Source organism: Loxodonta africana, chromosome 2, assembly GCF_030014295.1.
Source record: "Loxodonta africana isolate mLoxAfr1 chromosome 2, mLoxAfr1.hap2, whole genome shotgun sequence".
In the NCBI taxonomy this organism is placed as follows: Eukaryota; Metazoa; Chordata; class Mammalia; order Proboscidea; family Elephantidae; genus Loxodonta; species Loxodonta africana.
The window spans coordinates 59,184,146-59,196,912 of NC_087343.1; the positions used below are offsets into that span (position 1 = coordinate 59,184,146).

Consider the following 12,767-nt stretch of genomic DNA (forward strand, 5'->3'; position numbering starts at 1 on the left):
GGCAGTTCTACTCTGTCCTATAGGGTCGCTGTGAGTCAGAATCGACTCGATGGCACTGGGTTTTTTTTTATGTCTACCCCCACTGGCTTACCAGAGTACCTGAAATGCTGTCAATTAGAAAAATCTAATTTTTAGGTTAGAATTTTTTTATTTCCAAGATTCTCCATGTTAAAATGCAAATATTCACAGAAAGGTAGTAGACTAGGTCTCTGACACCTCAGATTGTTTTCCACAATAACACTGAGCTGACAGCATGGCCCAACAAGAATAGGATAGACAGGTACTGGAAATCTAGGGTGGAAGAAAGTATGGTTTACAAAGCACTGCCTAGTGAACAATATTTTTACTAGTTTAACCTGACTGAATGCCTGTCCTGAGTAACACTGGTCATACAGACAGGGCATGAAAGCTCTAGGCCCTGGAAAAAATGGAAGAGGAAACAGAAGTAGAGAAAGACTGAAAGGGAGATGCAAAACTAATTAACCACTTCACAATTTGGTTTTAGGCTGACTAGGATGGCCAGCTGCCAAAGGACATAATTCCAGGGCAGCAGCAAAGTATGAAGCAATCTTGAATACCAGCTCTATCTTTGGTTACCAGAAAGCCTGGGAAAAGTAGGAAAATCTCTTAGACCAGTGATTGCTTATGTCAAATATAGCACAGGCGACTTCTAAACCTTTCTGTCCCTCTACCCACTTTCCTCAGTCCACACCAAACCAGGTGAAAAAATGATGGGGAAAGGGGTGTGCAGAGGGAAAAGTGGGCATGTGTAGTTTGAAAAGGTTCTCCAAAGATCCCTATATCCTCTATAATGAAAACTCCTTCCTTCCACCTAATTTTAGTTAAACCCCAATTCCACAATGATTATAAACAGATCCAGCACAGTAGATTGCAGTCCAACAGAGTTATTAAAAGCCTTACATTTGAACAAATATAGAATTTCGATTGCCACCTGGTGGAGAAGACAGAAAATCACAAGCTACGCTGCAGATCAGTAATCTAAAAGCATCAAATGCAATGTTTTCTATACTCTGACAGCCTAAAACAATATGCAAAGTGATTTTAGATAGCACAAAGATGAATGTTATTTTAATTACTTTGTATCTATATCAATGCATATTAGGAAAATATATAAACAACACTTCAAACCCATCATTTTACAAATAATTACTATTTAAGATAAGACTTAATTAACCCTAATCTTAAAGAGTAAACAGATTTTTAAAAAATACTAAATTATAATACTACACAGGTGGTACTGTGATACAGCAAACGTCCAAGTGACCCTCAAATGAGTGTTTCAGAAATAGTGCTCTACGCTGATTCTTCTAAGGGAAGATAATTTTCCTTTAGTATGTCTGGGTTTTATTTATGTACATAAAGTGAAATAATCCATATTTTAATTGACACAGAATGTTTTAAATTTTTCCTCATCAAATAATAGTTTGCTTTCTTACACACAGAAATTATTCCACAAGCAAATTAGCATTTAATACTGCTTAAAAAAAGAAAAAAACCTCATTGCCATCAAGTCGATTCTGACTCATAGTGACCCTATAGAACAGGGTAGAACTGCCCATAGGGTTCCCAAGGAGCACGTGGTGGATTAAAACTGCTGACCTTTTGGTTAGCAGCTGTAGCTCTTAACAACTATACCACCAGGGTTTCCAGTACTGCTAAGTCGCTGTAAATATTCATCTTCCTTAAAAAATGCTTACCTAGGTAGTTATGCCATTGATTGTAAATAGCTGATTCCCTCTAATTTTGACAAGTTTCATCCTAGAAAGTATATTTCCATTTAATCTACACAGCTAAATTATCAGAGAGCTGTTTGAACTCCTGCCAACTTGAATGCACATTAATGACCTACATTCTATTGTCACAGTGGTCAATTATTTACCATAGAATTTAGAGGTTTCAAGAAAACTCTGAGCGTTCGATAAGCATTCATGAGTTCTTATGCTCACTAATGGTAGAATACACAAGTGAAAATTACAAGAATTATTTTATTATCTTCTCTGATGTTCACTACAAATAACAATGATAAATTTCTTATGTGATAAATTTCACATTGTCACCTCCAGCTACAAGAAAGACTTAACATTAAGTGCCTAGAAAATGGAAACAGAATTATGGAGACTAGTTTAAATCAACCCTCCTTCATCGTCTGGATTAGGACCACTGCAACTCTAAACAAAAGTAGGGTTCTGTGGGCAAGGAATAGGTAGAGTAGTTGAATAATTATTGGGTATTTTGCTAATAGTATCATCATACCATCCCACCTCAAACACTCAGTGTCTCTCTGAGGAGGCAACCGTTATTAGTTTGCTATTTATTTCCCCGGAGTTAGTTTATACATATTATGTTATGTATAATCTATTGATTTATTTTTCCCCAAATGGCGGTATACTAGACATACTGCTCTGCACTTTACTTTTTTCACTTAACAAAATAAGTTGAAGACTCATTTCATTTTAATATGTAATGTTAAATGGGTAAAAAACATTCCATCATATGGATGTGCCATTATTTATCCAGCCCTGTAAAAACATTTTGCTATTATAAAAAATACTGCATTGAATAACCTTACGCATGCATTATTTAACATTGCAAAATGATGCTTAAGAGTGAAATTGTTGGGTCGTATAATCTTTGGAATCGGCTGCTGGTATTTTGGGGGAGGGATCAAATTAAATTTAGGCTAAAATTTAAGGAGAATGACGTCTTCATTTTAGAGTCATCCCACCAAGAGCAGAATGTCTTTTTATTACATGTTATATTTTATTGATTCTAAAATATATGCTTAAACATTTCTGAAATAAAGATGTATTTTAAAATCCAGGACATCTTTCAATCACTGTCAGCCAGGTGGCGGTCACGATAGTAGTCGTCATTGCTTGTGCATGTATGAACTTGGTTGTTATTCCTGATGGTGTAGCAGATAACTGCTATCCCTGGTTATTTCAGTCATCAAACCGTTTTAGAACTATTTGAATTGAGTCATGTTGTTGGAAAACCTTCTGCGACACCTTCTGGTAAGATCGGGGAAGTGCAAGCACCAAAGCAAAAAAAGTATCAGTGATTTGCAAGAAAATTCTTTCAAGAAATACTACATCACAAATTGCACAAGGACAATTTTGTGTAGGAAAAAACACTGATTTTGATTATAAAATAAAAATTCCAAGTCATAAGAAATTACTGCATCAGAGGCATTGGCAGAAGTTTTTCTTTCTTGGTGTTAGATTTAAAAAATGCAATTTTTAATCAGTAGCATCTCAGATTTGACAGAATAATTCCATTTTATGTCTCTCAGGGACATCTACAAGTTTCTCTCAGATAGATCTTGCACATTCTTGTTAAGGTTATTCCTCTGTATGTAACCTCACTTTACTGAATTCTCTTACTGTTTATAATAACTTTTCAAGGGATTCTTTTGGATGCCCAGGTGTGCAATAAAAAACATTTACTTTTTTAAATTATCCTAAACTATCCGCTAGATATAAGCCTAATGAAGGTAAAGACTCTGTCTATTTCTTCTAATGTTCTATCCCTGCACCCACCATATCATCTTGCACAAAACAGATAATCCATACATATTAGTTAAATGAATGAAAGGAATGCATCTTACTTTCTAATGCTTACCCTAACTCCTCCCCGCATAGAGATGTTGAGGTTAGCAAAAAAATCAAACACAAATGAGGAGACAGTATTCATATTTATTCCCTCTTCCACACACATATGTACATACAAATCCTATAAAAAACTGGATATTTTATAACCAAATCTTTATATGCTTGGTTATAATTAGTCCTATTTTAATCATTAAAAATCCTAATTATAAAATGAACATTTTATTTTAAACACTTACCTTTTAGATCTTAGATCTGGTGAGTCAAACTGTATATTCAAAGGTCCGGGATTTATTTCATGATCTACCTCAGAGATGAGAAGATGCCTAGACTCTTTATTCACATTTGCCATTTTTCTCAGACTCTAAGCACTCAAGAAGTTAGTCCTATGGAAATAACAAAAGACAAATGATTTAAAGTTTAATTAAAAATTATTATTTGTAAGTAATACATTTACCTGCATAAGAAATTGGAAAAATATGGGATTTGTTAAAAATATCTTAATGAGGTATATACCTGAAATACTTATTTCATCAGAAACTTGCTAAGTTGGGGTAACCATTGCTCCAAAAACCCATTGCTATCGAGTGGGTTCTGACTCATAGTGACCCTAAATGACAGGGTAGAACTGCCCCATAGGGTTTCCAAGGCTGTCATCTTTCCAGGAGCAGACTGCCCCATCCTTCTCCTATGGAGGGGCTGGTGGGTTGAAACCTTTCAGTTAACAGCCAAGTGCTTAACCATTGTGCAACCAGGGCTTCTTAAGTTGGAGTGTAGTTATTTCTTATTTTTTAGCTTAGTCAAAAAAGTAAGCGCAGCAATTCATTTCCAGTAATAAAATTAATGAGGCCATTTGGACCCATTTTCCTATAGAAAACAACTAAAATTTCTGGATAAAATGAAAGCACCAAAGGTAATAAAGAAAATCGAGTCAATTCTAGGTGAAATTGAGGAACCTAGATTTTAGAGAGGTAAGTTGCTCAATGGAAGCTGCTACTGCCCTCAAGTATTTGCTGTAGCAAGAGAAACTGGGCTGAGATTTTCATGGTCTTGTGAAGTATTAGGGAAACAGAAGACAAAGCCTAGGGTTCATGCAATGTAAGTAAAGAGTATAAGATATCACCTCCCCTACCACTTCCCCATCCCCATATAGTTCTGGGACTACAAAGAACTATACCACCAGAGCAAGGGTTAACAAGAAGTCTCACACCTGCATGAGGGAAATAGGAAGCAAGTTGTCTTGGCACTGACCACAGTCAGTGTATGTTTGTGTCTGCGGTGGGGGGAAGTGTTCTAAAAATTTGCAACTATAAGCTGATAATTTGTTACCAAAAACTGTACCTCATAGAATTTGCAAGGTGGTCAAAGAAAATTTAAAACTGGATTTAATTTAAGGTTAACCTGCTTGGTAGTGCTTCTAGGTAGCTGGAAGAAGCAAATGTAAACCCTTCCTGTGAGGCTATGTACTTCATCCCAGGCCTCAAAAAAGTCCTGCTAACAATCTTTCAAAGATAATGAACAGAACAGGAAGCCTAGCATGCAAGGAAATAAAGTAGCACACATGAGAACCAGAAGAAACAATGGCAGAAAGATCCACAAGGACTTCAGGCATCAGAATAATATTACGAAACAATTATGCTTCCTATGTTTAAAGAGGAGCCCTGGTGGCATGGTGGTTAAGAGTTTGGCTGTTAACCAAAAGGCCAGCAGTTCAAATCCACCAGCCACTCTTTGGAAGCCCTATGGGCAGTTCTACTCTAAGTGACAGCACGTTTGAAAATGAACCAGAATGATTTTTAGAAAAAAATTCAATAGCCAAATTTAAAACTCAGTGGATGGGTTTAAAAATCAAAGAGCAAATTAATGAACTGGAAGGTAAGTCAGAAGAAATTATTCAGAATGTAGCAAAAGAGATAAAAAAGAAAACATGGAAGAGAGGTTAAGAGGCATGGGGGCTAGAATGAGAAGGTCTAACATGCATGTAATTTGAGAACCAGAAAAAGAGAAAAACAATATGGCAGAGGTGATATTTGAAAAAATGATAGCTGAGAATTTCCCAGAATTCATAAAATATATCAATTTGCAGACTCAAGAAGTCTAATGTATCAATAAATAAATATTTTATAAGGCTGGGGGAAAAAAGATTAAAGTTCCAGGCCACAACCCCCCTAAAAAAAAACTTATGTGAAGGTCTTGTAATTTAAAGTGTTCGTGAAGGTCTTGTAATTTAAAGTGTTCTAAGGTCCTCCTTATGTTGTCACCAGGAGGAATGTAAAAATACCGATCAACATTATATTTTGATGTGATGCATGCTGTAATTCTTAAGGTAACTATCAAAATAAGAGAAAACAGTGTATAGCTTAAAATTTAGTAGAGGTGGAAAATAAAATGATTAAAAAATGATCTACAGAAGACAAGAAAGAACAGAAAAAGAAAAAAATATTTGGGACAAATAAAAAGTATATCAGGCTATCTTCCCTGTCACTCCACATAAACTGTTCTTCTTAGATCATCAAAGATCTCCACATAGGTAAAGCTAGTCCTTAACTTACTGGACCATTCAGAAACACTTGCCACAAATGATCACTTTCCCGCTTGATACACTAGATTCACTAGGTTGGAAGGTTTTCTATTTCACTGTTCCCTCCTCCTTCTCTATTTCCTTCGCTGTTTGCTCATCTTCTCCTGACCTTTAAAAATGACAGAATCCCAAGGTTCATTCGTGGTCCTCTTCTCTATCTACCCTCCACCTCTTGGTAATTTTAATCTTATCCAGTCACTTGCATTGTCCCATACGATAGCCACTAGCTACATGTAGTTATTTAAATTTAAATAAATTAAAATTAAATATTAATTCCTCAGTCACAGTAGCTGCATTTTAAGTACTCAATAGTTATATGTGGCTAATGGTTACCATATTAGACAGTGCAGATACAGAGTATTTCTATCACCAAGGGAAGTTCTATCGATTTTGTTGTTGTCATTAGGTGAGGTTGGTTCCAACTCATAGTGACCCTATGTACAACAGAACAAAACACTGCCTGGTCCTGTGCCATCTTCACAATCTTGAGCTTGAGCCCATTGTTGCAGCCACTTTGTCAGTCCATCTCCTTGAGGGTCTTCCACTTTTTCACTCTCTAATTTACTGAGCATGATGCCCTTCTCCAGGGACTGGTCCTTTCTGATAACATGTCCAAAGCATGTGAGATGAAGTCTCACCATACTTGCTTTGAAGGAGCATTCTGGCTGTACTTCTTCTAAGACAGATTTGTTCATTTATTCAATATTCTTTGCCAACACCATAATTCAAAGGCATCAATTCTTCTTCAGTCTTCCTTATTCATTGTCCAGATTTCACATACATTTATGACGCGATTGAAAATACCATGGCTTGGGTCAGGTGCACCTTAGTTCTCAAGGTGACATCTTTGCTTTTTAATACTTTAAAGAGGTCTTTTGCAGCAGATTTTGCCAATGCAATATGTTATATGATTTCCTGACTGCTGCTTCCACGGGCATTGACTATGGAGCCAAGTAAAATGAAACCCTTGACAACTTCAATTTCTTCTTCGTTTATCATAATATTGCTTATTGGTCCAGTTGTGAGGATTTTTCTTTACGTTGAGGTACAATCCATAGTGAAGGTTGTAGTCTTTGATCTTCTCAGTAAGTGCTTCAAGTCCTCTTCACTTTCATCAAGGAAGACTGTATCATCTGCATAACGCAGGTTGTTAATAAGTCTTTCTCCAATCCTGATGCCAAGTTCTTTTTCACACAGTCCAGCTTCTTTGATTATTTGCTCAACATACAGACTGAATATGTACTGTGAAAGGATACGACCCAGATGCACACTTTTCTTGATTTTAAACCATGCAGTATCCCCTTGTTCTGTTCGAATGACTGCCTCTTGGTCTATGTACAGGTCCTACATGAGTACAATTAAGTGTTCTGGAATTCCCATTCTTCCCAACGTTATTCATAATTTGTTATGATCCACACAATCGAATGCCTTTGCATAGCCAATAAAACACAGGCAAACATTTTCTTGATGTTCTCTGCTTTCAGCCAGGATCCATCTGACACCAGCAATTAATTATCTCTCTTGTTCCACATCCTCTTCTGAATCTGGCTTGAATTTCTGGAAGTTCCTTTTTGATGAAGTACTCAACCACTTTTGAATTTGCTTCAGCAAAATTTTACTTATGTGTGATATTATTGTTTGATAACTTCCCCATTCTGTTGGTTCACCTTTCTTTGGAATAAGCACAAATATGGATCTCTTCCAGTTGTTTGGCCAGGTAGCTGTCTTCCAAATTTCTTGGCATAGACAAGTGAGTGCTTCCAGTGTTGCATCTAGCTGTTGAAACATCTCAACTGGTATTTCATCAGTTCCTGGAGCCTTGTTTTTTGCCAAAGTCTTCAATGCAGGTTGGGTGTCATCCTTCAATTCCATTGGTTCTTAATCATATGCTAACTCCTGAAATGGTTGAATGTCCACCAATTCTTTTTGGTACAGTGACTCTGTGTATTCCTTCCATCTTCTTTTGGTGCCTCCTGTGTTGTTCAATATTTTGCCCATGAAAAAACCAAACCAAACCCATTGCTGTCAAGTCAATTCTGACTCATAGCAACCTTACAGGACAGGGAAGAACTAGCCATAGGGTTTCCTAGGAGTGCCTGGTGGATTCGAACTGGAGATCCTTTTGGTTAGCAGATGTAGCACTTAACCAATAGGCCACCAGGGTTCCCATAGAATCATTCGATGTTGCAACTTGAGGCTTGAACTTTTACTTCAGTTCTTTCAGCTTGAGAAATGCTGAGTGTACTCTTCCCTTTTGATTTTCTAACTCTAGGTCTTTGCACATTTCATTATAATAGTTCACTTTGTGTTCTCAAGCCAACCTTTGAAATCTCCTGTTCAGCTCTTTTACTTCCTCATTTCTTCCATCCGCTTTAGCTACTCTACTTCAAGAGCAAGTTTCAGAGTCTCTTCTGACATCTATATTGGTCTAGACAATGGCAATTTCCACAGTAATACCCTCCAGTTTAAACTGTTTTTGCTGAATTTCAAACTTGCATATCCAACATGCAACTCAACATTTCTACTTGGATGTAACAGACACCTTAAACCTAACATGAACAAAGCAAACTTTATATTTTCTTCTCAAAAAAACTAGCTCACCCATTGTTTTCCTGATCTGAGTTGACGGCATCTTCATTCTTCTAGTTACTCAGGTCAAAAATCCTTGGAATCATCTATCACTTTTTCTCCCTCACAACTTGCATTCAATCCATTAGGAAATTCTGTTGGTTCTTTTTACAAATACTTCCAGAACCTAGCCAACAACATTGCTCACTAGATTAATACAACACCTCTTTAATGGAGATCCTCCTTTGTGCTTTTCTCCCTACCATCCATCTTCTACACAGCAGATAGAGAACTGCTTTTAAAAGGTAAGTCAAATTAATATTATGCCTCCGCTCAGAATCCTTCAATGGCCTCCTGTCTCACTCAGAGTAAAAACTAAAGTCCCTACAATGCCCATTAAAGTACTACATAATCTGACCCTCCTTTACCTCTTTGACCTCATATCCTGCAACCGTCCTCCATGCTTACTCTACTCCGGCCACACTTGGTCTCCTTGTGTTTCCTCAAGTATGCTAGGCACGTTTCTAACTTAAAGCTTTGACCTTTAGTTCCTGCACCTGGAAAGCTCTTCCAGGTATGCACATGCCTAATACCCTCACCTCTTACAAATACTTTTCAAAGATCACATTTTCAATGAAGCCTACTCTGACCACCTTCTTTGAAAGTCATAATCTGCCCACCTCCAGCACCCATAATTCCCCTTACCTCCCTGAATCATTCCATAGCAATATCATCTTCTAATATAATAAAGTAATAAAAATCCACTCATTTATTACACATATTGTTACTCATCTGTGCCCTGTCAAGAAAATGTAAACACTATAAGAGTGAAATTTTTGGCTATTTTGTTCACTGCAACCCAAGCGCTTATAATAGCAACTGGAATGTAATATGCAGCTAGCAAATATTTATTGAATGGGTTGAACTGATGAGTTATTCCATAAAATACAGGTGGATTAAATGCACCAATTAAAAGCAAAAAATGTCAGGCTAGATAAAAAAGAAAATCTAGCTATATATTGCTTAAAAGGTTATACACACATACATGATATAGAAAGAATAATGCAAAATGTTGGAAAATAGATACTACATGAAAATAATAACAAAAAGAAAGCTGGTCATGTTATAAAGAAAAAGTAGGCTTTATGGCAAAAAACATTACTAAAGATAATAAGGGTCACTTCAAAAGTTCTATTCTCCAAGAAGATATTAATTTTGTATTTGTTTGCATTACAACACAGCCTAATAATATGTAAAGCAAAAACGAGAGAATTAAAAAGAGAAATGGATAAACTATAATCCTAGTGGATGATTTCAACAAATATCTCTCTGAAATGGATAGGAAAAAGCAATACGAAAAAAACAGTAAGGATATACAAGACTTAAATAATACAATTAACAAATACAACATACTACATATATAAAACTTGCACGCAGAAAGAAAAGTGAACATTTTTAAGTTCATTTGGAAAATTCACAAATATTGACCATATATTTGGCCGTTAAATAAGTCTCAACACATTTGAAAGCACTGAAGTCATACATAGCATGTTCACTGACCATTATGCAATTAAACTAAAAATCAATTAAAAAAAAAAGGCTAATCAGATGCAATGTGATGGATCACTTTCATGTGGCCTTTCTCGCCATGGTCTCGTAGCTCCCACTCAAGTGATTGGGTGAGACTGTGCAAATAGGGTAATGTGGCCCACCAAGGGGACTGGTCAGGTTTGCCATCCTGCTGGGCTTGAAATGAGTCACCCCCAGAGGCTGGAAAGAGAAGATCCCACTCTACCAAGGAAGAACAGCCAGGGGCCAGCATGTCCTTTGGACCTAGGATTCCTGCGCTGAGAAGCTCCTGAAGCCAGAAAACAAAGAGAGAGCTGTAATACCACAGGCAGGGAGAACTGGCAGCAGAGACACAGCAGCAGGAGATGGTGTGATGGGCTTCCCAGCCCACAGAGAGAGAAAGCTGAGTGTCTTTGGGCAGAGGCCGAGAGTCAGGGAGAGGTGTGACTGTGAGCATGGCTGGGAAGAGGCTGTCTTTTTTCTTTTTCTTTTTTTAATTGTGCTTTAAGTGGAAGTTTACAGTTTAAGTTAGTTTCTCATACAAAAATTTATACACATATTATTATGTGACCCTAGATGCCCTCCCTATAATGTGACAGCATACTCCTCCTTTCCATCCCGGATTTCCCATGTCCATTTCACCAACCCCTGTGCCCTTTTGCCTTCTCTTTTCGGAAGAGGCTGTCTTGATGGAAGAACTGTATCCTGAGTGTTTCTGAGCCTGAGTTATAACTGTTACTTCCCTAATAAACCCCATAATTGTAAGTACTGTCTATGAGTTCTGTGTGACCACTGCAATCAATTATCGAACTCAGCAGAGAAGCAGAGAGTGCCATGGGAGGGACGGTTGGTATCAGAATTGGTAAAGATGGCAGAGAGAGGAGGCAAGTCTGACCTCCACCTCGAAGGAATCAGCCTTGGACTGTTATCTTGATTCTTCTTTCCCTTTGTGAAGTTAGAGAAGGTTAGACATCACTCCTGTGCCATTTTTACATCAGAAAACTCTAAACACTTAGAAATTAAGAACCATTTGTAAACCAAAGAAATCAGAATGCAAATTAGAAAATATTTTGAACTGAATGATAGTGAAAATAGTGTACTTCAAAACCTATGCAATACAGTTAAAGCAGAGAGAAGTTTCTAGTCTTAAATACTTATTCCAGAAAAGAAGGCTAAACATTGCATAGCTAAGGATATATTTTAAGAAGTTAGAAAACTAAGATAATGGAACAAACAACGAAGAGCAGGAGTTAATGAAAGAAAAAACAAATACACAATAGACTGAGTTGAGAAGCCAAAAGTTCTTTCAAAGAGTAATAGAATTGATAAACCTCTAGCAAGACTCATAAGAACAAAAGAGAAAAAGCATAATAACCAATATTTGACATAAAAAAGGACACATTACTATAGAAATTGTGGATGCAATGGACAAGTTCAAATATAAACTCAATTACACAGAAATAAAAAACCTGAATATTCCTATAACCATTTTATGAGACTAACAAAACTTGAAACTAAAATATGACAAGGGCAGGACAAGAAAGGAAAATTATGGCCCAATTTCAGTCAAGAACATAGATGCAAACAACTGAAACAAAATATTAGCAACCCCAATCAATCAATATATAAAAAGAGCAGTGCATCATGACCAAATTGGATTTACCACAGGAAATGGTTATTCCCTAGAAAATCAGTTAATATATACATTAACAGATAAACAAGAAAAATCATATGATCATCTCAGTAGACACAGAAGTACCATTTGATAAAAGTCAACATTGAGTCATGATAAAAATTCTTAGCAAACTTGAAACATAAGGATATTCCCTTAATCTGATGTAAAAAAATAAATCAGAAAGAACCAAAAACGCTTGCCATCCTCATTTTTCTAGTTAATGAGTTAACATAGGAAAAAGAAAGTTGTAAAGACTTGATAGTAATGAGTATGTATGTAGAAAATATCAAAGAATACAGATTTAGTATTAGAATTAGTCGGAAAGTTAGCAAGAGTACTGGTTAAAAAAGAAGCATTAAAAAACCAATTGGAGGGGACGTCTAGTGATGGTAAATTGAAGAGGCCAGCAAATCTTCTTTCCAAAAAACCTACTATAAACCTGGAGAAAATCATTAAAAACCATCATCTCAGAGCTCTAGAAATTGGTCAAAGGCAAACAAACTGAGAAGTGTTTATGAAAAACCTCTGAACTTAGGGTAACAATATTGGAAGTTTGTGGAATCTAAGAAAATCCACAGCACTGCAGTCCCACACTGGGCAACTGGCAGACTTGCAGACTAGCCAGATATTTGACAGGAAGATCCTGGAAGTGAGACAGCCACAGAGTGTCTGGATAAGCTCACTACACATCCCTGGCTGACTGGGAGAGTATGCACATGCCAAAGGAAAATACCAGCAGGTCCAA

At 36.7% G+C, this 12,767-nt stretch overlaps 1 protein-coding gene across 8 annotated transcripts in view; it reads right to left on the reverse strand.

Annotated features, from left to right (window-relative positions):
* SLC38A9 (solute carrier family 38 member 9) overlaps positions 1-12,767 on the reverse strand; it is a 96,370-nt gene that overhangs the window by 66,156 nt on the left and 17,447 nt on the right. For 6 of the 8 annotated variants that reach the window (XR_002785125.2, XM_064272047.1, XM_003408039.4 and 3 more), the window contains one exon: positions 3,869-4,015. Coding sequence is in view for 5 of the 8 variants with exons in the window: in XM_064272047.1 (XP_064128117.1) it covers positions 3,869-3,981 (113 nt within the window). In the remaining 3 variants the exon portion in view is untranslated. Of the gene's footprint in view, positions 1-3,868; positions 4,016-12,767 lie in introns of those variants that run through there. The other 2 variants (XM_023545462.2, XM_064272055.1) reach the window with 2 other exon arrangements.